At 43.0% G+C, this 22,789-nt stretch overlaps 1 protein-coding gene across 2 annotated transcripts in view; it reads right to left on the bottom strand.

Annotated features, from left to right (window-relative positions):
- Positions 1-22,789, bottom strand: part of CPAMD8 (C3 and PZP like alpha-2-macroglobulin domain containing 8) — a 99,398-nt gene that overhangs the window by 42,711 nt on the left and 33,898 nt on the right. For both annotated transcript variants that reach the window (XM_074977981.1, XM_074977979.1), the window contains exons 15-25: positions 21,528-21,700; positions 21,277-21,426; positions 20,840-21,001; positions 17,361-17,503; positions 15,039-15,101; positions 11,173-11,404; positions 5,293-5,446; positions 4,103-4,245; positions 2,205-2,256; positions 1,144-1,442; positions 393-618 (exon numbers count right to left, since the gene is read on the bottom strand). In XM_074977981.1, the coding sequence (XP_074834082.1) occupies positions 393-618; positions 1,144-1,442; positions 2,205-2,256; positions 4,103-4,245; positions 5,293-5,446; positions 11,173-11,404; positions 15,039-15,101; positions 17,361-17,503; positions 20,840-21,001; positions 21,277-21,426; positions 21,528-21,700 (1,797 nt within the window). The remainder of the gene's footprint in view (positions 1-392; positions 619-1,143; positions 1,443-2,204; positions 2,257-4,102; positions 4,246-5,292; positions 5,447-11,172; positions 11,405-15,038; positions 15,102-17,360; positions 17,504-20,839; positions 21,002-21,276; positions 21,427-21,527; positions 21,701-22,789) is intronic.

Below are 22,789 nucleotides of genomic sequence, written 5' to 3'. Positions count from 1 at the left end.
ATGCCCTTGCCTTACATGGGGGTCACCTTAGTAACACTGGTAGTTAAAAAAACTATGCAGACAGAAACTAGTGGACTCTGGCAACCCTATGCATGGGCAAAGGTAAACCAAATGTCTCAAGGGCCACACACAGAACCTCATTGGACCACATGCAGCCCGAGGGTTGCAGGTTGCCCACCACTGTGCTAGATGATAACTTTCATTCACAGTGTCAACCTGGACTGGGTTCAACTGCAATGCAAATTATTCCACAAGATACAAAAGTAATTTCTACAGAAAGTGATATTTTTTCATTATAACTAGTTACGATTATCCTTCTTAGTTCATATTACTTTTCAATATTAGTCTGCAGCACCTATCTTTATCAACCTCTATTTCCCTTTAGATGGTACCTATGATTGAGGCAGCAGCTCTTTCTGATCCTGGGATCACATTGTGGGGAACTCCAAGAGTAAACGCTTCATTGTGATTTTCATCAGTCTCTTCTTTTCTCCAGATTTTAAACTCTCCCATTGAACCCCAGCCTGTGGAGAAGCCAATGTACTTCACCTCAGGCTGTTTTGGAATAGCCCATGCCACAATAATGGATTCGTTTAACATCTGAGTACCATGGCCAACCTGAAAGGAACAAACAAACCATCCAATTCCAGGACAAACATGCAAGTCAAACCTGCCTCTCCTGTTAAATTTGGAAATCTATTGTGTGCGCTCTTGGATTCAGTGTCTTAAGTCGATAGTTGCATCATGAAAACATTACATAAAACACTAATGCCCACTGGATTTAATTGGAAGTTAAGGAGCTATCACAAAGCTATTTCCCATTAATCTCTCATCTGTATTAAACAGCTGGATCTGTGTTCTCCAAACCAGATCAAGACCAGAAACAATTATTTTTAATACACATAATAACAATAATTTTTAAAGCTGAGATGCCCAGGGCACTGCTTGACAAAGAAAATCATTTTGAAATACAATCAAGTGCTCTAATAAAAACAGTCTCAGAAAAATGTAATATAGAAAAGGAACAGAAATGAGGATCTTTCTTTCTTTCTATAACATGGATAATGGAAACATGCCATATATACACTCAGAGCCCTCTCTCTCTTATGGAAGAAAGGCTGTTGTTACACAGCCATTCACTACCTGAATAATTCCATTTTTCCAGCTGATCCAGAAGCTCCGGAATTCATCCCAAGAGAGGATGCCATCTGTGTCTGTGCTGATCACTGGCTCGCCCATTTTACTAGTAGAAATCCACGTTTTAGCATTTTGATGTCCACCAATAACAATCTCAGTCATCTCTGCCATGTCATGTGGGCCAGAGGACAAGGCAAAATGGGCATCATTATGTGCTTTCACTGCAATGTCAAAATGAGTCATCTGGGCAGGCTTCTGTATATACTGGTACTCATATTTGTTAGGCGTAGAAATGTGAATTTTCTCTAGTCAAAAAAAATTGAATATTATCAGAATTACATCTTGATGTTAATTTAGGAGGTCATAAAATTTTTAATAAAACCCACACAGCCCAAGATTGAACTTGGAACACAAGTGGCTTTGTGCTGCATAATCAGTATACATTTGTAACTCCAGTTCCTCTCAGCTCAAACTAGCACAGTGGATGGAGTGTCTCTTCCTAGCTCCTACTTTCCTGCAGTCCTTATAATACAGAATTCGGACTTTTTAGTTCAAAGAACCCATGTAGATTACTTGTGAAGTCTATACACAATTTTTCAATTTACAGTTTAAATGGTCAGGAAGACACTTTGTTTAGTAGAAACCAAATACAATTAGCCATTGTAACCAAATCCAATTTATCTGAATCAGGCAGAAGTGATATGCTGACTTTGTGTCTGAATTTAAAAATCAGCCAAAAATAATACTGCACTCTAATTTAGTGACAGTTGTGCAAAAACACTTATCCAGTTTTATAAAGAAAGGGAGGTCCACTTTTCATTTACAGATGCATTTGGCCAATTAATATTGTCAATAGTTAGCCAGCCAGGTATGAAATAAATAGCTTGATGTATATGGTGTAAATCCATCATAGATGGAATATAAATTTTATGGATTTTCCTCTGGAAAAGATAGAAATAATCAAGTTTTTTTCCAGGGGTAAAGAAGCATGTTTCTATTTATAACAAATTGTGGGGGGTGGGAAAAAATCAAACTTTGTCATATTATATTCAAATCACAAAACTTACCATTAGGGCAGAAAAACACACTGTATGTATATTCTCTGGATAATCCCTCTGGCTACACAAAGGCAGAAAACCATTAGGAAAATAAGAATTTGGATTAACAGTAACCACCATTTAATTTTAGTCATAAATACAAAAAATAAAGTTTGGTGGAGTATAGCATTAAAGACCCATTATAGAACATGATGTTTTGTTGGCACTGTTATCAGGAAGGCACACTACGGCTAATCATTGCTTTCAAATGTAGCTAAGTATGTATTTAGGCACTTAATTTCAAGCATTCAAGCTTCAGACTTTTATACTTAGGCTGCGTCTACACTCGTAAGTTCTTTTGAAAGATTTTTCAAAAGAAATGGGCTCTTTCAAAAGATCCCACAGAGCATCTACATACCAAAAGCATTCTTTCAAAATAAACCAAAAGAATATGGCACTCCTTTTGAAAGTGCTCTTCCACTCCTCTGCCAGACACTCCACAGGGACCTTCTTTTGAAAGAGCAGTCCTCATGGCACCTGATTTTGTGATCCCTGTTCTGTTCTTTCAAAAGAGCAGGGGCTGTGCACACTCTCTCTTTCAAAAGAGCAGATCGCTCTTTTGATCTGCTTTTTTGTGTGTGGATGCACGCTTTCAGAAGAAGTTCTTTCAGAAGAGATCTTCTGGACGGGCTTCTGAAGTGCAGACGTAGCCTTAGTGACTGTGCTGTCAAACACAAAATATGGTTTTTAATCACTAAAGTCATCTACAACATGGAAGGATGAGTGTTTTATATATTGGTAAGAAGGTGCTATGGGTGATCATGTGAAACTCAGCTCACTGCACTTTACTTCAGGGCTAGGTAATCCTGCTTGAAGCAGGGGGCTGTACTCAAATGACCTCCGGAGGTCCCATCCAGCCCTATGATTCTATGATAGGTATGGTAGTGGAACCAGTAACTAAAGAGAGTCAGAAGATACCTACTTAACTGCACAGCTTCTGAAAACGAAAATCGTGCCTTATCAAGCCAATTATAAATATGTGACAGTCTCAGTAGAATACTAGATAACAAAAAGTCAGTAGGTACAGATTTATTTTGGTGAATTCTCCTCACAAAAGGCTAAACTAGGTAAATCAATGGGGAGTGGTGAAGTTCCATTATAAATTGCAACATGTTTAAAAAGCTAGAAAATAAAGAAGTACATGGTATTTCCAATGTGGAATGAGGTTATTGTGTGATGCCTCCCACATCTGTACCAGGACTAATGTTATTTTACATAATCATTAATGATCTTGAAAAGGGGCAAAAATGTATAGATGATACACAATTACTTAAATTAATAAAAATTAAAGAGGATTGTGAGAAAATACAAGGAGACTTTAGAAGACTAGGCTTCAGGTTCACAGAATTTTAGATTACATTAAGTGTAAACTGGAGAGAATAGATAGCTTTGTTAAGACACTGGACTGGAACTCAGGTGGCTTGAGCTCAAGTTCCAAGTCTGTTATAGATTTCCCGTGTGATATTGAGAAAATCACTTAATTTCTTCTAAAAAATGTATGGATCATAATCCTTTTTTCCTCCCATTTTCTGTCAGATGTAAAATGTCTGAAGCATATTCTGTCTCTTACTCCCAGCACAATGGCATCTCGATCTCAGCTGTGAAGGCTCAGCACTGCAGTAATATAACAGTAGGAAAATGCACGATAATCCACATCAGCATGAACAATTTGATCATCTTGTACACAAACGGGTCTTAAATTAATTTCATTTTCCATTGTGTGGCATGGTCACCCGGCGTTGCTAAATCACTGTACCCTGAAGTTCCTTATGATTCATTTAGTTTTGTCTACACTTAAAAAGTTTTACTGAACGGTTCAGTGACACCTAATTTTATTCCTGAATTGTTTGGGAATCATGCCCTCTTACCTCAATAACAACACTACTTCGGACGTAGTCTATTCCAACAGGGATCCTTTTGTCCAAGTAAGTGTCTTCTGAATGCTTGCCATTCTTCAGGATCTGCATGCCATCCTGGCAACAGTTTGTTCCACCATAAGCAAATGCTTTTGCTAAGTAAAAGAAAGAAAAGAGGAAGCAGAACTGTAAATGTAGCAGGATCTTCATCTAAAACATGTCTCACTTCAGGATTGTTCTAAACTATGTAAAGGTCACACCAAGTGTTCTATAAATAAAGTCACTATTACTTGTGGGGTTATATTATTCTCAGTCCATGGGGTATTGGGGAAAGTCTTTGCTAATCCTAAAAGAGACATGAATTTTCACAGCAATGATTAGTTGCCTGAGTTGGCATACAGGATCATGGATTATTCATTAGCTTTCTATTTTAAATTTTCAGTCGAGCAATCAGTAACAATGCAAAACAACAAATGACTACACCTCACACATAAACTGTGAACTTGAAAGCCATTTTCTACACACGAGGAAGGGGCATGGTAACGAGCAGCCCAGAAGATGCTAATGAGGTGCAGATGTAAAGTTCCCATGCCTCATTAGCATGTGGCCACGTGAGTCAGAGTCTGGAAGAAGCTGTTCCAGACTCCAAGATAGCCATGTAGATGTGCGGCCTGCGGGGATCTCCCAGAAGGAAACCTTACTTTCAGAAGCCTTGTCTTAGAAGATCTTCTGAGGAAGACAAGGCTTCTGGAAGGAGGGTTTCCTTCTGGGAGAACCCCGCAGGCTGCACATCTACACAGCTATCTTGGAGTCCGGAAGGGCTTCCTCTGGACTCCGACTCACGTGGCCACATGCTAACGAGGCATAGGAGATTTACATCCATGCCTCATTAACATCTTCCGGGCTGCTCATTACTATGCCCCTTCTGAAGGAAGGAGTATGTGCAGAAACGGCCAAAGGGAATAGCCTGACAGTCACTCACAAAAACTACTCACTGCATTGTTTTGTAGGATTCATTTACAGAAAACTGGGATCAGGCCACAAATGGAAAAAAAGGGCTAAATCTTCAGTAAGAATTATTCACAGTGAATTACTCAGACAGCCATGAACCTGAGGGGATCTTCTGCAGTGAGGAGAAGGTGAATTATTTGCAAAATTCCATCAGGTAGTCCAGCACTGAACGGTTTAGAACACTAAATTACCTGTGATGTTGCTCAGTCCAAGCTCATTGAAGGATAAGACTATGGAAGTGGGTTTGGCCTTTCCAGGGGCCACACACTTCTTTCTTGTCAGATGATGTTTTCCAGGATGTCCAACAAATTTTATGCCTTTTGGAATGGAAATCTTCACATGAACCTGTGAAAACAATTATTTAATTGAATTTTATGCAAATCTGACTCAAAATAATGACAGAGACTGACACAAAACCTAAACATCACAATATATTTAACAAACATGTAACACATCTCATTAGTCAAATGCATTTATTAGAGGAGATTTAAAAGGCAGATTTAGCTTCAGTGCAGTGACTCTATACCATATAAAGGGATGTACACTGATTTTACCTGCATACATAAATCGAACCATGTATATCTGTTTTAGGATTGTAGAAGAGCATTGGAGTGAGAAAGTGTGTGTTTTTTTAAAAAAGGCTATGTTTAGGAAAGAGAGCTTCTCGGATGTCCATCCGTAGCAGGTAGCTCACCTCTGCAAACTACTTAAAGCAATTTTCTAACTAAGAATCAAGCTCTTCCCTATACGTTAATGGGATTTTTCTGATAGTCTTTCAAAGACTTTTTCACTATTGGGTTTAAAGTGTTGCAGGGACCATTCAGGATGTTGCATTTGTTAAAGTAACTCAATAAAGCAGCAGCTTTCACTAACAGTACAAACTAATATTCTTTTCTCTCAGTATTTATATTGCACTCATCTTCATGTTATCAAAAAGAGAAGTTACTTACCTGTGTAGTAACAATGGTTCTTCGAGATGTGTCCCCATGGGTGCTCCACAGTAGGTGTCGGGCTCGCCCCAGTGCCGCAGATTGGAAATTTTCAGCAGTCTCCGTCAGGTCACGCATGCGCCGATGCGTGCCAGTCCTTCGCGCGCCTTCGGTCACATGCGCGATCTGGTCCCCACCAGTTCCTTGACCAACTGCCCTGGATGCTTCTGAAAAATGCAAAAACAGAGATCCGAAGTGGGGAGGAACAGGTGGGTAGTGGGGCACCCACGGGGACACCTCTCGAAGAACCATAGTTACTACACAGGTGAGTAACTTTTCTTTCTTCTTCGAGTGGTCCCCATGGGTGCTCCACAGTAGGTGACTACCCAGCAGTGACCCCAATTAAGGAGGTGGGTGTCCGCTTATGTGCAGCTTGCCCTTGATAGGACTGCTGTCAATAGGTGTGTATCCTCATCGAACACCCGGTGCATGGCATAATGCTTGGCAAAGGTGTCATAAGATGACCAAGTTGCCGCTCTGCAGATGTCTTTTAATGCGATTCCTTTGAAGAAGGCCGTCGATACTGCCATCGCTCTGGTGGAGTGAGCCCTGGGCGGAACTAGCAGAGGGGTCTTATGGAGCTCATAACACAGTCTTATGCAGGATACGATGTGATTTGAAATTCTTTGTGAGGATAGGCCTTCCCCTTTCGACCTGGGTGCGAGAGACACCAGGAGTCTGTCCGTTTTCCAGAAGGGCTTAGTTCTGTCTATGTAAAAGGCCAACGCCCTCCTTACGTCTAGCAGGTGCAGCCGCGCCTCTTGGCTGGAGTTGTGAGGCTTAGGATAAAATGAGGGTAATACTATTGGTTCGTTAATGTGGAACTCTGAGGAAACCTTTGGAACGAAGGCCAGGTGTAATCAGAAGATCACCACTTCTTTTGAGAATACTGTGCAGGGTGGCGTTGTCATTATTGCTGCGAGTTCGCTTACCCTGCGGGCTGATATGATGGCAAGAAGGAAGGTTGTTTTCGGGGTAAGTAGCCAGAGGGGTACTGTGGCCAATGGTTCAAAGGGTGGTCCCGACATCATGTGGAGGACCAAGTCCAAACTCCATGACGGCGATAGCGGTTTCTGAGGGGGGTACAGGTTTACCAGCCCCTTTAGGAACCGTGTGGCCATAGGATGGGCGAATATGGTTGGTCCTTCCTCTTCGTGTTGAAACGCTGACATAGCTGCAAGATGGACCTTTAGTGAGGATAGGGAGAGTCTGTCTTGTTTTAGCTCCAGCAGGTAGTCTAGAATTGCAGTTATAAGGACGCCCTGAGGAGCCAACTGCTTGGAAGAGCACCAGGAGATGAATCGTTTCCACTTCTGCGCGTAAGTCCTTCTGGTGGAAGTCCTTCGACTGGACTCCAAGACATGTTTCACTCGCTCCGAACACGTGCTCTCTAAGGCGCTGAGCCATGGATTAGCCACGCCTGTAAGCAGAGTCTTTGAGGGTGTGGGTGCACTATGGACCCGAGCCTGCGTGAGAAGGTCCGGCACTACCGGTAGGGGGAGTGGCAGGCGGCATGACATGCACAGAAGCAGAGGAAACCATTGCTGTCAGTCCCAGGTTGGGACTATCAGTATTATCCGTGCTCTCTCTCTTTTGGCTTTCTCTAGAACCTTGTGAATGAGTGTCGTGGGAGGGAACACATAGAGTAGAGGGCCCTTCCATGGCACCGTGAAGGTGTCCCCCAAGGATCCCTGTCCTACGCCCACTCTGGAGCAGTACTGAGGGCATTGTTTGTTGTTGTAAGTGGCAAACAGATCGATTTGGGGAACCCCCCATTTGTGAAAAACTTGTCAGAGCAGATCAGCACGGATCTGCCACTCATGTGTGAGCGCAAAGCACCTGCTTAGCTGGTCCGCTTTCATGTTGTGGACACCGGATAAGTATGAGGCTTTCAGCGTCATATTGTTGACAATGCACCAGTTCCACAACTGGACTGCCTCCGCACATAGCGCATGGGATCTGGCCCCTCCTTGTCGGTTGATATAAAACATGGTGGAGGTGTTGTCAGTATTTGACTACTTTGCCGTGCAGGTATTTCCTAAAACGTCTGCACACATTGAACACTGCTCTGAGTTCTAGTATGTTTATGTGCAATGTCTTTTCCGCAGGGGACCATAGCCCTTGAGTTACTTTGTTGCCGATGTGCGCTCCCCATCCTATGTGAGATGCGTATGTCGTTAGAAAAATTGCAATTTGTGGTTGGTGGAAGGGCACTCCTACTAGTAAATTCTTGGGATCTGCCCACCATGCTAGTGACCTGCGCACCTCTGCTGTGGGCGATACTACCCTGTGGATGGTATGGACTATTGGTTTGTAAATGCTCGCCAGCCAATGCTGCAGGCCCCGCACATGCAGCCTGGCATTCTGTACCACGAACGTGGTGGTCGCCATGTGCCCCAACAGTTGTAGACATGTTAGGATTGGCACTGTGGGGCTGTACGTCATTGCTTGTACCAGGGATTCGATGGTGTGGAAACAGGCCTCGGGCAAGTATACTCTTGATGTAGTAGAGTCTATGCGTGCCCCTATGAACTCTATATTCTGCGTAGGCTCGGTGTTTGATTTCGAGAGGTTGATAACTAGGCCCAACGAGGCGAATGTGTTTGTAGTGACGTGTATCATGCCTAGGACCTCTGCCTTTGAGGCCCCTTTCAGTAGGCAGTCGTCCAGGTATGGAAAAATGAACACACCCTGTCTGTGTAGGTAAGCTGATACTACCGCCAGTGTTTTGGTGAACCCTCTGGGCGCTGAAGAGAGAGCAAACGGAAGAACTCTGTATTGGAAGTGCTCCCTGCCTACTGTGAAGTGGAGGAAACGTATGCGTGCCGGGTGAATAGTTATATGAAAATACGCGTCCTGCAAGTCGAGGGCTGCAAACCAGTCTCCATCGTCCAATGCCGTAAGTATGGAGGCAATTGTAATCATCCTGAAACGCTGTTTGCGCAGATGCCGGTTGAGGGCCCGTAGGTCCAGGATTGCTCTCCAGCCCCCTGTCTTCTTCTCTGTTAGGAAGCACCATGAGTAGAACCCTTTCCCTTGGAGTTGTTCCGGAACTCTCTCCACTGCCCCTATGAACATGAGATGGTCCACCTCCTGTTTTAACCTTGTCTCGTGGGAGGGATCCTTGAAGAAGGACTGGGTGGACGGTTTCGGTGGAGGTAGTGATTGGAAGGGGATCGTGTATCCCGTGGCTATAATTTCCAGTACCCATTTGTCTGTGGTGATGTTTTGCCATTGAGAGTAGAACGGTTTGAGCCAATGATGGAACATGTGCTGGGATTGGCATTGAGGGATGGTCTTGATATTGCAGTCCTCGACATACCCGTCAAACTTGCTGTCTTAGGGCTTGCCCTGAGGATGCGCGACCCTGCTGGGGGCATCGTCTGGGGGCCCTGTACTGTTGCTGCTGGTGGTGGCGCCCTTGGTCATAGTTCCATTGGTATTGTGTACGCTGAGGTTGATAAGCGTAGTGCCTTTGCTGGGGGTAAAACTTCTTCCTCCTGTACGGAGGGGTATATATGCCCAGGGTCCTAAGCGTGGTTCTCGAGTCCTTGCTGGAGTGTAGGACCGAGTCAGTTGAATCTGCAAATAACTTCTGTTTATCAAATGGAAGGTCTACGATTTTTGTTTGCAGACCTCTGGGAATGCCGGACGTCTGGAGCCACGATTCCCTACGCGTTACCACTGCTGTGGCTGTGGAGCATGCTGCCGTGTCTGCCACGTCCAGGGCAATCTGAACTCCTGTTCGTGAGGCCATGTAGCCCTCTTGGACGATCGCTTTCAGCACCGGTTTCTTATCCTCTGGAAGGAAATCCATGAGGGAAGTAAGTCTGGAATAACTGTCGAAGTTGTGGTTTGACAGGTGTGCGGCACAGTTTGCCATTCTGAGTAGTAAGGTAGAGGAGGAACAGACCTTCCTACCGAACGTGTCTAATTTCCTCGCGTCTTTTTCTGACCCTCCTGATTTATATTGAGGTGTCTTGGATCTCTGCTGTGATGATTCGACTACCAGGGAATTTAGTTGGGGGTGGCTAAACAGGAATTCCATGCCCTTGGCTGGAACAAAGTATTTCTTATCCGCCCTCTTATTTGTGGGAGGGGTGGAGGCTGGAGTCTGCCATATGTTGGTGGCTGATTCCATAATCGCTTCATCTAGTGGGATGGCGATCTTAGATGAAGCCGGGGGTCTTAAATTTTTCAGGAGTTTATGATGTTTCTCCTGCACCTCTGCTATTTGAATGTCCTGTGTTTGTGCTACTCTCTTGAATAGTTCTTGGAATTGCCTAAGGTCGTCCAGGGGGGAAATATCTCCAGGGACAATCCCCTCATCTGGGGAGGATGAAGAGGCGTCACTATGATATACCTCCTCTAATTCCTCAGATTCCTGGATTTGTTCATATGCTTGCCCTTTTGAGGATTCGGAGGGGAGGTCCAGGGTCTGTAGACCAACATCTGCCTGGGAAGGCTGTGTTCTTCTCACGGAGTGAGACTGTGTGAAGGGGTGCTGGCGAGGTGTGGGTGGGGATCTACGCCTGGATCTGGACCCCCTGTGCTGGTGTTCAGTATGGTAAGGATGGCCATAACAGCATGGGCAAGGGCCCGGTGATGGGGATCTGGACCACGATCGGAAAACGTACGCATGGGGTCTAGACGAGCGTGACTTCCATGATGACGCTGACAGTGGCGGAGATGCTAACTAAAACTATTAGCTAATAACTATTAACAAAATTAAAACACAGTTTTATCTTTCTCAAGCGTTGGAGCCACAGCGGAATCCAGCTGCAGATGTTGGCAGTTGAGAAGGAACTGGCGGGGACCGGATCGTGCATGTGACCGAAGGCACGCGAAGGACTGGTGTGCATTGGTGCACGCGTGACCCTACGGAGACTGCTGAAAATTTCCGATCTGCGGTGCCGGAGCGAGCCCGACTCCTACTGTGGAGCACCCACGGGGACCACTCAAAGAAGAATGCCTCATTTATCACAAATCTGAAATCACCATGTCTAGAACATGATCCTTGGTGACAGTTCCAAGTTTAGTGTCTTGGCAATGAGTTAAAAAAAAAAAAGTAAATGGGGTTACCTCTATGCACACAGCCAGGTAATTGTAGATAGTCAATGGGATTTTGGTCTGCTCCCCACGGATGACATGATAGGGCAGAGTGAAATCAATGAAGAAGGGTTTGAATGTTTTCAGCTCAGTTTGTTTGGCTAGTCCCAACCCTTTCTGGTCAGACAGACCCACAGCCTCTGTTATCCATGTAGTGATTGAGTCAGGCACTTCCACATGCAGCTGTGCTTCTCCTGATACATCACTGCCAAAGAGAATAAGATATATTTGAACAAGGCTGAAGCTTACAGAGCTAGGACTTGGGGGAATTCCCTTCCAATCCAAGCGTATAATATAGTATAATGTGTGACTCAGCAGTGTCAGGGCTTTCAGCTATACTTTGCACATGTGAAGATCAAAGGTTGAAAAGCTAGAATCTCTTCTTGCAAGAGGTCAGCTGTTTTGGGAACCTCTGCTGTAACCAAGAGCTGCATGTGCAGGAAGTAGATGAACAGTTACTAGCTAGCATGGAATACAGTTGGTAACATGACATCTAACTGGCAAATCCTTCCTGGATTAAAAGCTTTTCAGGCATTTGCTCCCTGGCAATAGAATCACTTTCCTTAGAGGCAAAGTCCTATATTAAGAAAGAGAAGGAGTAAACTGTTTTATCCAACAACTAATGAAATAAAAGTAGCCTTTGTTGGAACCTGTTATATCTGCTATGCACATTGCTACATCAGAAGCTGTGTATATCTGATGGGTCTGGCCCAATATTCTCCCAACTGATATTCTTCATGCTTTGTAAAAATGAGGATTCAGCATCATCCTGGATTATTCACTCCCTCCCTCACATAGAAGAGCTTTGGACATGATTGAAAGGGCGGACAAATAATTTCACCTAAAGCACAAACAAAAGCTATTTCATGGATCAGTTACGAGGCTGATTGGTACCATTAAAAGTGCCCAACAAAAAAGCTTCCTGGAGTTATTTCCCTCCCAGACCCATATGAGCATGCTTCTTGTTCCAGTATCTTCTGAAAACCTACATCTCAGCTGACGTGTTACTATGATGAAAAAGAGAGAAAGACCCCTGAATAAGTACAGGTGATCTCCTCTGCAGACCTTGCTGCCTGACCACATTGTGATGGCTGCTGATTCACTGAGGATATTCCAGAAGAGACGTAAGTAAAAAGGGTTAAACGTTCTCTTATTCTGGATGGGCCAGCCAAGATTGCAACCTGTATTTTAAATATGCTTCCTATAAACAGCTTTTAAGTCATTTGTTATTATGCTATATTAACAGCTCATTTATGAAATTAGGCAAAGTATTGTGTATCAGTTTGCATGACTCCAAATATTAAGAGCTAAACTGGACTTTGCAGTAACTTGCACATTTAAAAACAAATCACAACAAAAATTAACAGGATTGGGAAGTACCGGGAACTGGATTAGCCAATGAGCGTTACCCAAGTGACCAAGGCTACAAGCAGATTTCAGGTTACTTTTCATGCCACTGAAGAAAGGGAGAGAGGGAAAAAACTAAAGGCCAATAAAAGCCTTAAATCATAAGAGTTCTTTGAATTCTTAAGCAGACACTAAGACCATTGCATTGACCACACGTTTTAAAAAGTAACCAAATCCAAAAAGATATCATAAAATGGAATGAGAAATTATCTCTTGACTAAAGCTGCTATCTGACTGGATAGTTTTGTTCTTCAATTTAGTACGTATTTGTGTAAATTGTTGTTTGTATCCATTGGTTACCAGAAATATTTAACTGGTAACTTAGCTGACACTACCCTTTGGTTGTTAAGTGAGTTAAATACTGTGATTTGTACTGGCCACATTTCACACTAGAATCAAGTACCCAAAGAAATAAGAACAATGCTGAACTGGACAGACAATGAAAAAATGAAAATGAGTGAAGTGAACAAGATCCCAACAGGGAAACACTAACACAAATGCTTCAAGAAAACTTATAGCCAGTGTTCCTTGGTAATCCTGTGCACCATGATCAGCCAGTCTCTAGTGTCCCGTCTTGTGAAGATAGTCCTCCAGATCCAATTACAGAGAAAAGCACAGGGACCTTCCTATTATTCACTTGGCTCAGCAGAGAACTGGGAAATTCATTTGGCTTTGCTGCTCTGTATTATTTTAACCTCTTTCAGGTACATTATCTTCTTAATATCTAATACAAAGTTTGCAAACATAGTAAGAGCTGGAAAGTTGGTACCTTCTGCAACACAAACTACAGCCCTAGAGAATCAGTGGAATTGAGACCCAGCTTCAGAGCTGGCAGCATTCCAGCCTCTTTAACCAGACAATTTGTTGCAGCTGATGTTCTTTCCATTGGGATTTCAGCCCATAACCAGAATTAACATATTATTTTTACACATGAGGGCACTTACTCTTCTGGGCAGGGGGCCAAGGTACACACATATTTCCAGCCATTAGACACTTCAGCTAGGCTTGAGAAATTTTTGATTTGGACTGGGAGCTTGACATTAGACATGGTTTCTTTTTAAATAAGAATATATTTTAATTATAAATTATATACGTATAAATTCTTCATATTCAAGGAAGCAGAAATCAGACAATGCACAACTCAGTTATTCATAGTGAAATGAGTTAGAGTAAACGCAACCTGGGACTTTTTATTCCATAATCCCCCACTTATTAACTGGGTTTTGGCAGACTGGGCACTTCTGGAATTCTTTATATATTTTTACAAAGCATATTTCACGCTCAGTTCAACAGATTTGAATAAACTTGCTTCAAATTCCTATCAAATTTAATTAAAAGCATTTACTGGGAGTGAAATTTACTTGCAACCTTGGAGAAGCCCTTGAAAATCTGCCTAGCATTTCTTATTCCAAGCTTTGCTGCCTCTGGGAGGATTAGTCATCTATTTATTAATATTTGTGGCAATGATTGTGCCAGAAACAGGAAATAAGTTTGGATTATTTTGGGCTTACTCCTACACAAAATGGAAAGTGAAAGGAAGAGCTTTGTACAGAATTGTGTTGACAGACCAAATCAACGTAGAGCTTAGCAATATTGAGCAAGGGCTTTAGAGAGTCAGCTGTCCAAGCCACATCTCAACACATAACACACAGAAAATAGCAAAAATTAAAAACACATGAATTTGTGTTACTCATCACAGTAATCCATGGGAGCCTTGAAAAATGGCTTCTGCAATTCTGCATATCTTAGTGGATGGGCAGAGGAATCTTCCTAACTTAGGCTTCATAGGTATTAGTTATGTCCTCCTTAGAGATGCTTAGCCTTCAAAATGTGGGGGCAGCATTGTCACATGCTATTCCAGGAATCCGATAGGATGCATCACATTGTGGTAGACACCTTCTCTCATGGAAACCTCTCACCCCATTAATAGTAAGAAAAGCTATCTTCCATTTCTGTGGCAACTGCAGCAATTGCTCACAGACAGCATTTTGACAAGGGCAGCACAACTTTATAGTGAACAATCTACATATATGATCCAGAAATATTGTTATCCATCAAATAATATCATGTATGTAACCTAGCTTAATCACTAGGTGGCCCTCTACACAACAACCCTTGGTTGCTGCTCCTGTGCCATTTCTGCAGTGAGAATCCTCTGTCTGTGACACCACACTGAGTTCCTACAGGGAAAACAGTATTGTCACAAACAGTTATGACTTCAGTGTGGGAATAAGCTTCAAGATTAGGTGAACTATTTATAAAGAATGTGAAGTAGGGTAAAAGAGGACTGGGTTGCAGCACCTAGCTGATTTTAAAGATTTAGGTAAGGCTGACAACTGTCATGTAGGAACATTATTCTCCAGGTGAACAGAAATCTGCATAGGATTGTGCACAAACCAGTGCATGCCGACAGAAAAGTTCCCCACAAATACCTGACATTGAGGCAGTGCCAAATCCATGTTTCAGGGAAGAATGTTCTTTTTTTCTTCTCTGCTCTAAGACAAGAAATAAATCCTCAGCAATAAACTATTTTATGAGACAGAAGGTTACAACAAAAGAATAAAGAAATTAATGCTATATACAAACACAGCTCATATTATGAATCAGCAGCATAGTAATCCTCACAATTAGATGTACCAAGGGTCCTCTAGTAGGATATTATTTAAAATAAGTAATAATAATAATAATACTAGTGTCTTATATAGCACTTTTTATCAGTACTTCTCAAAAGTGCTTCACAAACTACCATTTATTTATTCTCTGATCCCCTGTGAGTCCCCATTTCACAGATGGAAAGTGAGGCAAAGAGAGGCTAAATGACATACTCAGGACTACACATGACATCTGTGATAAAGAAGGGAACTGAATCTGTCTCCCATAAATATAGGTATGTTGTGATATATGCAAACACGTGCATGTGTGCAAACATTCTAGGTATAAGAATAAAATGCATAAAACCATTAACTCAGGGTAAAAATTTTGAGTTCTTTCATACAATTATCTAATACTCAGGCAAAAAGGCTAAGAGAAGAGATATAATGTGCATCTTTTAATGTCACTGGTCATCACCACTTTTTTTTTTTAGGTTATGGAAAAGGGGTAGCAGGCTTCCCCAAACTGGCCTATTTTATAGCAGTTACTATTTAAATTTCCTCTCCCATGTCTCCTCTAACTATTCTTGCAGCATTGACTAGTCCTTGTCTCTGCATTCTTGCATGGTACTGTCTCCTTCCCTTTTCCTTCCCGTCATGCCTGTAACTGTTTCATTTGTCGACATTTTGTCAACAAAACCCAGCACATCCCCCAGCAGTGTTATACCTCTCCCTGTTTAGGTATAACACCTTTCTCAACAGCGTTCTGCCAACAAAACAGCCATGCAGGTACTCTGAGGCCCTTTTGTCGACAGCTAGAGCTTCCGGTTTACTGGGCAGCCCTGTCTGCAGAGCTTCCAGTCATATGTTCTGTTGAGAGAGGGCCAGACTGTCTGGCTGCTCTCTGTTGACAGAGTGGATTGCTCTTTTGGTCTGCTTTTATGTGTAGACACAATCTGTCCACAGAACTTTTACTGGGAAATCCACTCTGACAGTGACTTCTTTCAACAGAGGCTTCTCGTGTAGACAAAGCCTGGATGCTTTCTGATTCCAGTGAAGCTATTCTGATATCAAGAGAATAAGATTTAGTGCAGCATTCAAAAGGACACACTATCAATTTATAACACTATCATACTTTCTGTATCACTCCCTCATCCCTTCTTCATACAATCTGGCATCTTGTTTACTTTAACTACCTGCTGCATATTGCGCAGGTGTCTAGAATGGGGTGGACAACATGTAACCTGTGGACCAGAATCCAGCCCACGAAGCCTGTGAAGCCCTTTCCCATGGCAGCAGCACCATTTTAGCCAAGCTGGCCAAAATGAGCTTGGGGTGTGGGGTGTAGTCAGGCTGGGTCAGGGGTTGGCAACCTGAGTTCTGGAGATGCATGCAGCTGTTTAAGGAGACACCTGCAGCTCCAGATGCTACCACCACTGACTCCTCTTGTGACTTCTTGCCCTGCCACGTTGCAATAATGGTACTAGATTTAATTGGTTTAACAACCAGCAGGGTGGTGAGAGGGATCCTGCCATTACACCAATTAAATTTAGTTCCATTATGTCAGCATGGCTGGGCAGACAGCCACCCACACTGCAGGTGGGGAAAGTGAGCAGGAGAGCTAGAGGGAGGGGCAGCCAAGTCTTCCCCTGCCAGAGCCGTACAGGCACACTGAGAAGGCGGGGAGGCAGAGGCGGCCATGGAGGAGCAGCGGCAGCATGCGAAGCTTGTTGTCTGAGAGAGGGTAATCCTGGGGATGGGGGGAGGCAGGTTTGGGGAAGAGAGGGGTTAAGCCTGGGGATGGGGAGGCAGGTTTGGCCCCAGGAACATGTAAAAAATTGCCATGTGGACCCCGATGCAAAAAGGTTGGACACCCCTGGTCTAGAATGATATTAGCTGTTTTTCCTGAGACACAACAATTAATTCAGAGCCAGCGGTTGAGCGCAATGTTTTTAACTATTTTTTCCAAGGTGCATTACTTTGTACTGGTCTATGCTGAAGTCCATTTACTGGGGCACTGTCCAGTTGCCTAGTTATTTTAGTTCTTTCTGGACACTATTACAATTTCATATCTCTTTGATTAACCTGAGGAGTTTCCTGATAAAATAGAACTGTGAGAAATACTTCACTCAGTGTGAATTACAAACATACACAGAACATTACCTGGGTACAATCTTAGAATGCATAGTAGCTATCAGTGTCCCAGTGTGAGGCTGAAAGGCTGGCACGGCCTCATCTGTGTACATGCCTCCATTCTGTCTATGGTTTAGACTGACTAAATCAGTCATCACAACCAAACCAGTTTCCTAGACAACAATAAAAAACAACAACCCAATAATAAAGAAACTTTCAGCATACCCAACAGAACTTTCCAAAATGGCATCAACTTTTCCAATGTACTTACAGAGGAAAAGCTAATTTATTTTTGTAAGTTTTATGCAAAAATAAAAATGGATGGCAACTTTTTTTGGGGTGGGTTAGACAGTGATGGAAGCAAACTCCCTAGAACGTTCAGAGAATGTTCAGAAAATGCATTTCACAAATATTGAACAAAAACAGGTGTATGTATAATTTTCAGTAATTGTAAGTTGAAAAATTAAACATGACTAGGTTTATACATACACATACTCACAGTAGGAAATATACGCACATCTATAATTCCTTTCTGTTCCTAGAAGGTTTAATCACTGTTCGTAGAAGACATTTATCCTTCCTTTAAAGCTCACAAATTTCTCTCTCTCTACCCTAGCCACAAATTTACTAGGAGATTCTCCTCCTGAATAAACAAACCCAGTTCCATGAGGGACACCAAGCAGAAGAGAAATTGCCAACATAGTTTTACACTAAAAACATAAAGGAGATAAGAAAATTGTTAGCTTTGCTTACTTTTTCGCTTTCTAAGACACCCAACATATGATCCTGAGGTTATGACCTTGAGATACACCTGCTCCTGTGTCCAGACACAAAAGGGAACACATGCTTTGTGCTCTTTTAGATCTGGTTATTATTAAAAATAATGTATCTAGATCCATAAGCATATATGGAAATTTGTAAGAATGTAATGTACAGCATAGGCAAAGGTAAAGGAATGAGAGCAGAAATATAGGGATGAGACTGTGCAGCCATAATAGTGACAGTAGGAATGGGAACCCGATGAAGGGATCAGAGAGGGTAAGAAGAGAGCTGAAGCAACAACAAAGGAGAACAGACAAACACAAAATTTTTCAGATCTAGCTTTTAAAGATAAATCAAATTTAGTATAAAATGAGGGAAAGACGAGGATAATGGAAACATGTTAATAGCTTCTAATGGGACAGTTTGGAGGTGGTGGTATATACATATATTAAAAATCAGTATTAGCAATCTAGATGCTGCAGCTCTGGGCTAAACAGAACCTGAAACGCTAGGAAAAGTATACTACTTTGTCTTCAATGTCCAAGCTGAGAGAACTGGAAACAGCAGATAGTATAGACAAAATTAATTATGATTTTTAAAATGCGTTCAGTTTTAATAATTGAAGGTATTTTTAATATTAATAATATAAGCAGGGATTGGATAAGAGTATAAAAGATTGGCCAAGAGTGTAAACAGATGGTATAACAGCTGCCAGTACAGGGACCAGGAAAGGGAGCTTAAAGGCTTTCCAAGGGCTGTTTTGCCAGCATAAATTACATTTTGTTCCATGGCTGTTCCAGGCTTCAGGGAAACCCCCATGTTCAAATACACTTCCACCCTTTTGGATTTCGCTTGTAATCACCTGCAGAATGGGCTTTCAGAGTCTCATGCAGCATTGGATGAACTTGCTGGGTGACTGCATGATTTTTCTGGAGTTTCTGTTTGATTTGCTTTAGTCAACTGGATTTGGCCTTCCCCCATATGCTGTCTAAGGTCAGAGTACATTTGTTTAATATACTCACTGGAGTACAGCACATTGTCCTAGTTAAACTTTCACTGTCCTTTGGGAGGGATCACAGTGATGAGGTCACCTCCTTCCCCATGAACAAAACAGTAATGAGTCCCTTAAAACTCTAAAGAAGAGTCACATTTCTCATTGGTCAGAGATAAGAGCAAGACAAGTAATAGCAGGCTGAAAGATCCAGGCTTTCACTACTAACTGAACTGTATTAATTCAGTCTTCTTTTGCAGTAGAAAATTCTGTTTCTATGTAGGTTCCTATATCACACCCAGCAAGGTGACATTGGAGCCCCTCACAAAATTTACAGGATCTCCATGTGTAGTTTACACCAAGACATGATTCCTCTATCTGGAGACTGGCAGGATTTATCAGAATTTAATTTCTCTCTTCTTGTTCTTAAGTTGGCAGAGTAGCACAGTCAGGCATGTTTTTAGGAACAGGATCTCTCCTCATTATGTCAAGGGGCATGCACATTTCCCACCAACATAAATGTAGAGAACCATTAGGCCTTCACTTGAAGTCAGGAGAAGAATAGACCCAAACAGACCTCATGCTCAAGACCGTCCCCACTCTTACGTAAAATATGCAGCCATATGTGGCACTACAAAGTTTAGGGCACCAAACTGACCCAAATTTCATGGATCCCTAGGCAGCTGCATGGGTGTGGTCAGCAGGACCATCCCTAGGAGAGGTGCAGGGCCCAGGACAAGTGCCCCACTTTACCCCCTCCCTGCCCCCATTCCATGCCCATCCCTAAGTCCCCACCCAGCCTCCTGCCTCCTCTGCTGTACCTCTGCCTTGCCTCCTTCCCACCCCTTCCCCAAGCCTCCTCCCCCAAAGCAATGCAGTCCTGGGATTAGCGGGGGGGCCTGGTACCAGCAGCAGCAGTTAGGTTTTCCCCTGCACTCACTGGTGGTAGTAGGGGGGAAGGACAGCAACCTGGACTCAGCCCACTTTGCTCTGCTGGCTCCCAGCCACGTCACCCTGGTTGCTGCAGCTGGTGAGTGTGAGGGCGGTTCCAGTCCTTCCTTCAAGCCCCCTCCCTCAAACAACATGGCTTGGAGCTGGGTGGTGGAGTAGACTGGGGTCAGATCACTCCATATCCCAAAGCCATCAGTGAGGGCAGGGGCAGGCTGGATCCCTGCTGCCCCTCTCCCTTGCTCAAACACCTCTAAGCCTATCCTCACTTTGAGCTCTAGCCTCACAGCCCCCTGGCCCTGAGTGCAGCTACTGTAACTATGGGGGCCTAACTGAAAGCAGCAAAACTTTTAGGGAGAGCCCTGCAATCATGCTGATCGGTGCTTATCATAAGCAAGTTTATCTTAAAAGACTTAGAAGAGGACTGAAGCTGCAAACCTTTGGGTACTTTCTAACTAATTCAAACATGAACAACCTTCAGGGAATTTTCTCCTGAAAAGACTCTTCCTTATGGAGCAGGAGGTTCTGAAGATTGCTACTGACACTCTCTCTCTAAGCTTCTATATACATAATTATTATAGTTATACTCCCTTAGGCATCAGATTTTCAAAAGAAAAAAGATCAGCACTCAGCAACTCCCATTATGACACTTGTGACCCAGACCCAATGTACTGAGCTGTTTTGAAAGTCTGGCTTAAGATGCTATTTAGTCTTATGCAGATGGAGGGGTTGTTCTTTAGCAATCTGAATGTATCACACAGAATTTGACAGGGAAATTAGAACAAGAGCACACATGGATACATCTTACCGTAAATGCAAAACGGGCATCTTTGGTGATATCCCAGTGCCAAGGGAAGACCGAGGAGCGGCGGCGCCTGCGTGAGGACATACCGGGCCACCAGAAATGCCCTTCTTCTTTTGGAGCCCCAAAGGCATCAGAAACATCATACTCTGCCATTTCCTGGAAAATCTGAACAGAAGGAAGTTGCCATCCATAGGTGACTCATGGTAGCATTTAGGAGGTGAACTTCCCCTGCCAAAATTTTAATTATTAAATGGGATGTCCCTACATGACCCTCTGGGTGAACCTCCTTACATCATTCCTCCTGCCCTGCAAGCACCAGTCTCCCCAGTTGCCATCACATGCGCACATAACACTGGTGTTTCACTGCAGCTTCCTGTTTAGAGAGTGGAAAGGTGGAACTGCCTGATAAGAATGAGAAAGAGCCTTGAGCTCCGTCTCACCTGAGTGGATGTCAGCTGAAAACCTGTTTTGAGAAGGTAGACGCTCTTATCTACTGCGGAAATGCAGACACAACTTCCTTTTGCGGCTTTAACCTTGAGGCTCACAACATCACCAGGTCTCGTCTCATTTGCTGAAATTGCCACTGCAATCTAAGTATTTAAATAAAACACCATTATCTCACACAATGTTCAGATGACAAAACTACAAAGAATAACATGGGAGGCCATCCTCTCCTCTCCATTGTTGATACCTGATTCTCAAAGGAGGACTTGACAGTGAATTGCAGACTGTCTGTGACCCCTTCTCCATTCTCCCTGACATAATACACCAAGAGACGGCCCAAAGGAGCCATGTTGTGAGCCACCATGAAATGGAGGAAAGTCATGCAGACTTCGATCTCTGCTGCAGGGGTTTTGGTAGGTGCTAAATGACAAATTGTACAAAGAACATAGTTATTTGTCAAAGGCAATGTCCCTCACAAGTACTATAGGACCTAGTGTCCTTCTCTGCAGCCCCTCTGTCATGGCCTCCCCCTGCTTTATGAAAATTGGCTTATGAGTATGAAAATGAATAACCCGAAGACACTTTATGAAAAAATGATCATATAACATGTCATTTTAAAAACTGAAATCCACTGAATCTATATTCTATTTGTGTGCATGTATCCTTCTTGTATCTGAAGTTAGACATATGAAGTGGAAACATATTTTATTAATCTATGTATAATAGTAAAAGCCACCAGTGATATATTAGGAACTTGATGGCTCAGTGTTCAAGTCAATGACCTGTGAAAGGTTTTGTTTTTCCTGTAACCCAAAGTGTTGTTGGTCCTACAAAGATATATGGCCAGGCCACTTGATGTTGGAACCCATTTTGGATCTGGTACTTTTACACTCAAAGGCTGCATCTATATTTGCATTCCTCTTTTGAAAGAGGCATGCATATGAGGGAAATTGAAATGTAAATGAGGTGCAGATTTACATATCTGGTGCCTCATTTGCATATTTGTCTTTCGAAAAAGCTTCTTTTTAAAGAAGAAAAGCAATGTAGATGCAGCTCTTTCTAAAGTAAACCCCCTCTCTGAAAGAACCCTTCTTCCCTTTTTTATGGCCCAGCAGGACAGGATGGTGGGGAGCCCTGGAGGGCAGAAAAGTGAGCTCAGTGGATTGATCAGCTCACTGGGTGACAACCCTGAGGGGACTTCTGTGATTCCACACACCTTCCATCAGATACTAGGCCTGACATCTGTCTGTGTCCTATCTCACACATTAACAGATTCAGATTCTCCCCAACCAAGTGCTAACAGGGTTAGCATCTATCTGTGCCCTCTGTCCCATCCACATGATCCACCTGTTTCTCTTGCCCCATAAGAATGGCCTACTGAGACAGAACAAAGGTCCATCTAGCCTGATATTGTGTCAGATTTCAGAGGGAATGAACAGAGCAAGGTGATAACTGAGTGATCCACCCCCTGATGTCCACTCAGCTTCTGGCAGTATAAGCTTAGAATAC

This window comes from Carettochelys insculpta, chromosome 27 (genome assembly GCF_033958435.1).
Source record: "Carettochelys insculpta isolate YL-2023 chromosome 27, ASM3395843v1, whole genome shotgun sequence".
NCBI classification, from domain to species: domain Eukaryota; kingdom Metazoa; phylum Chordata; order Testudines; family Carettochelyidae; genus Carettochelys; species Carettochelys insculpta.
This window is presented reverse-complemented; position numbering and strand designations above follow the sequence as displayed.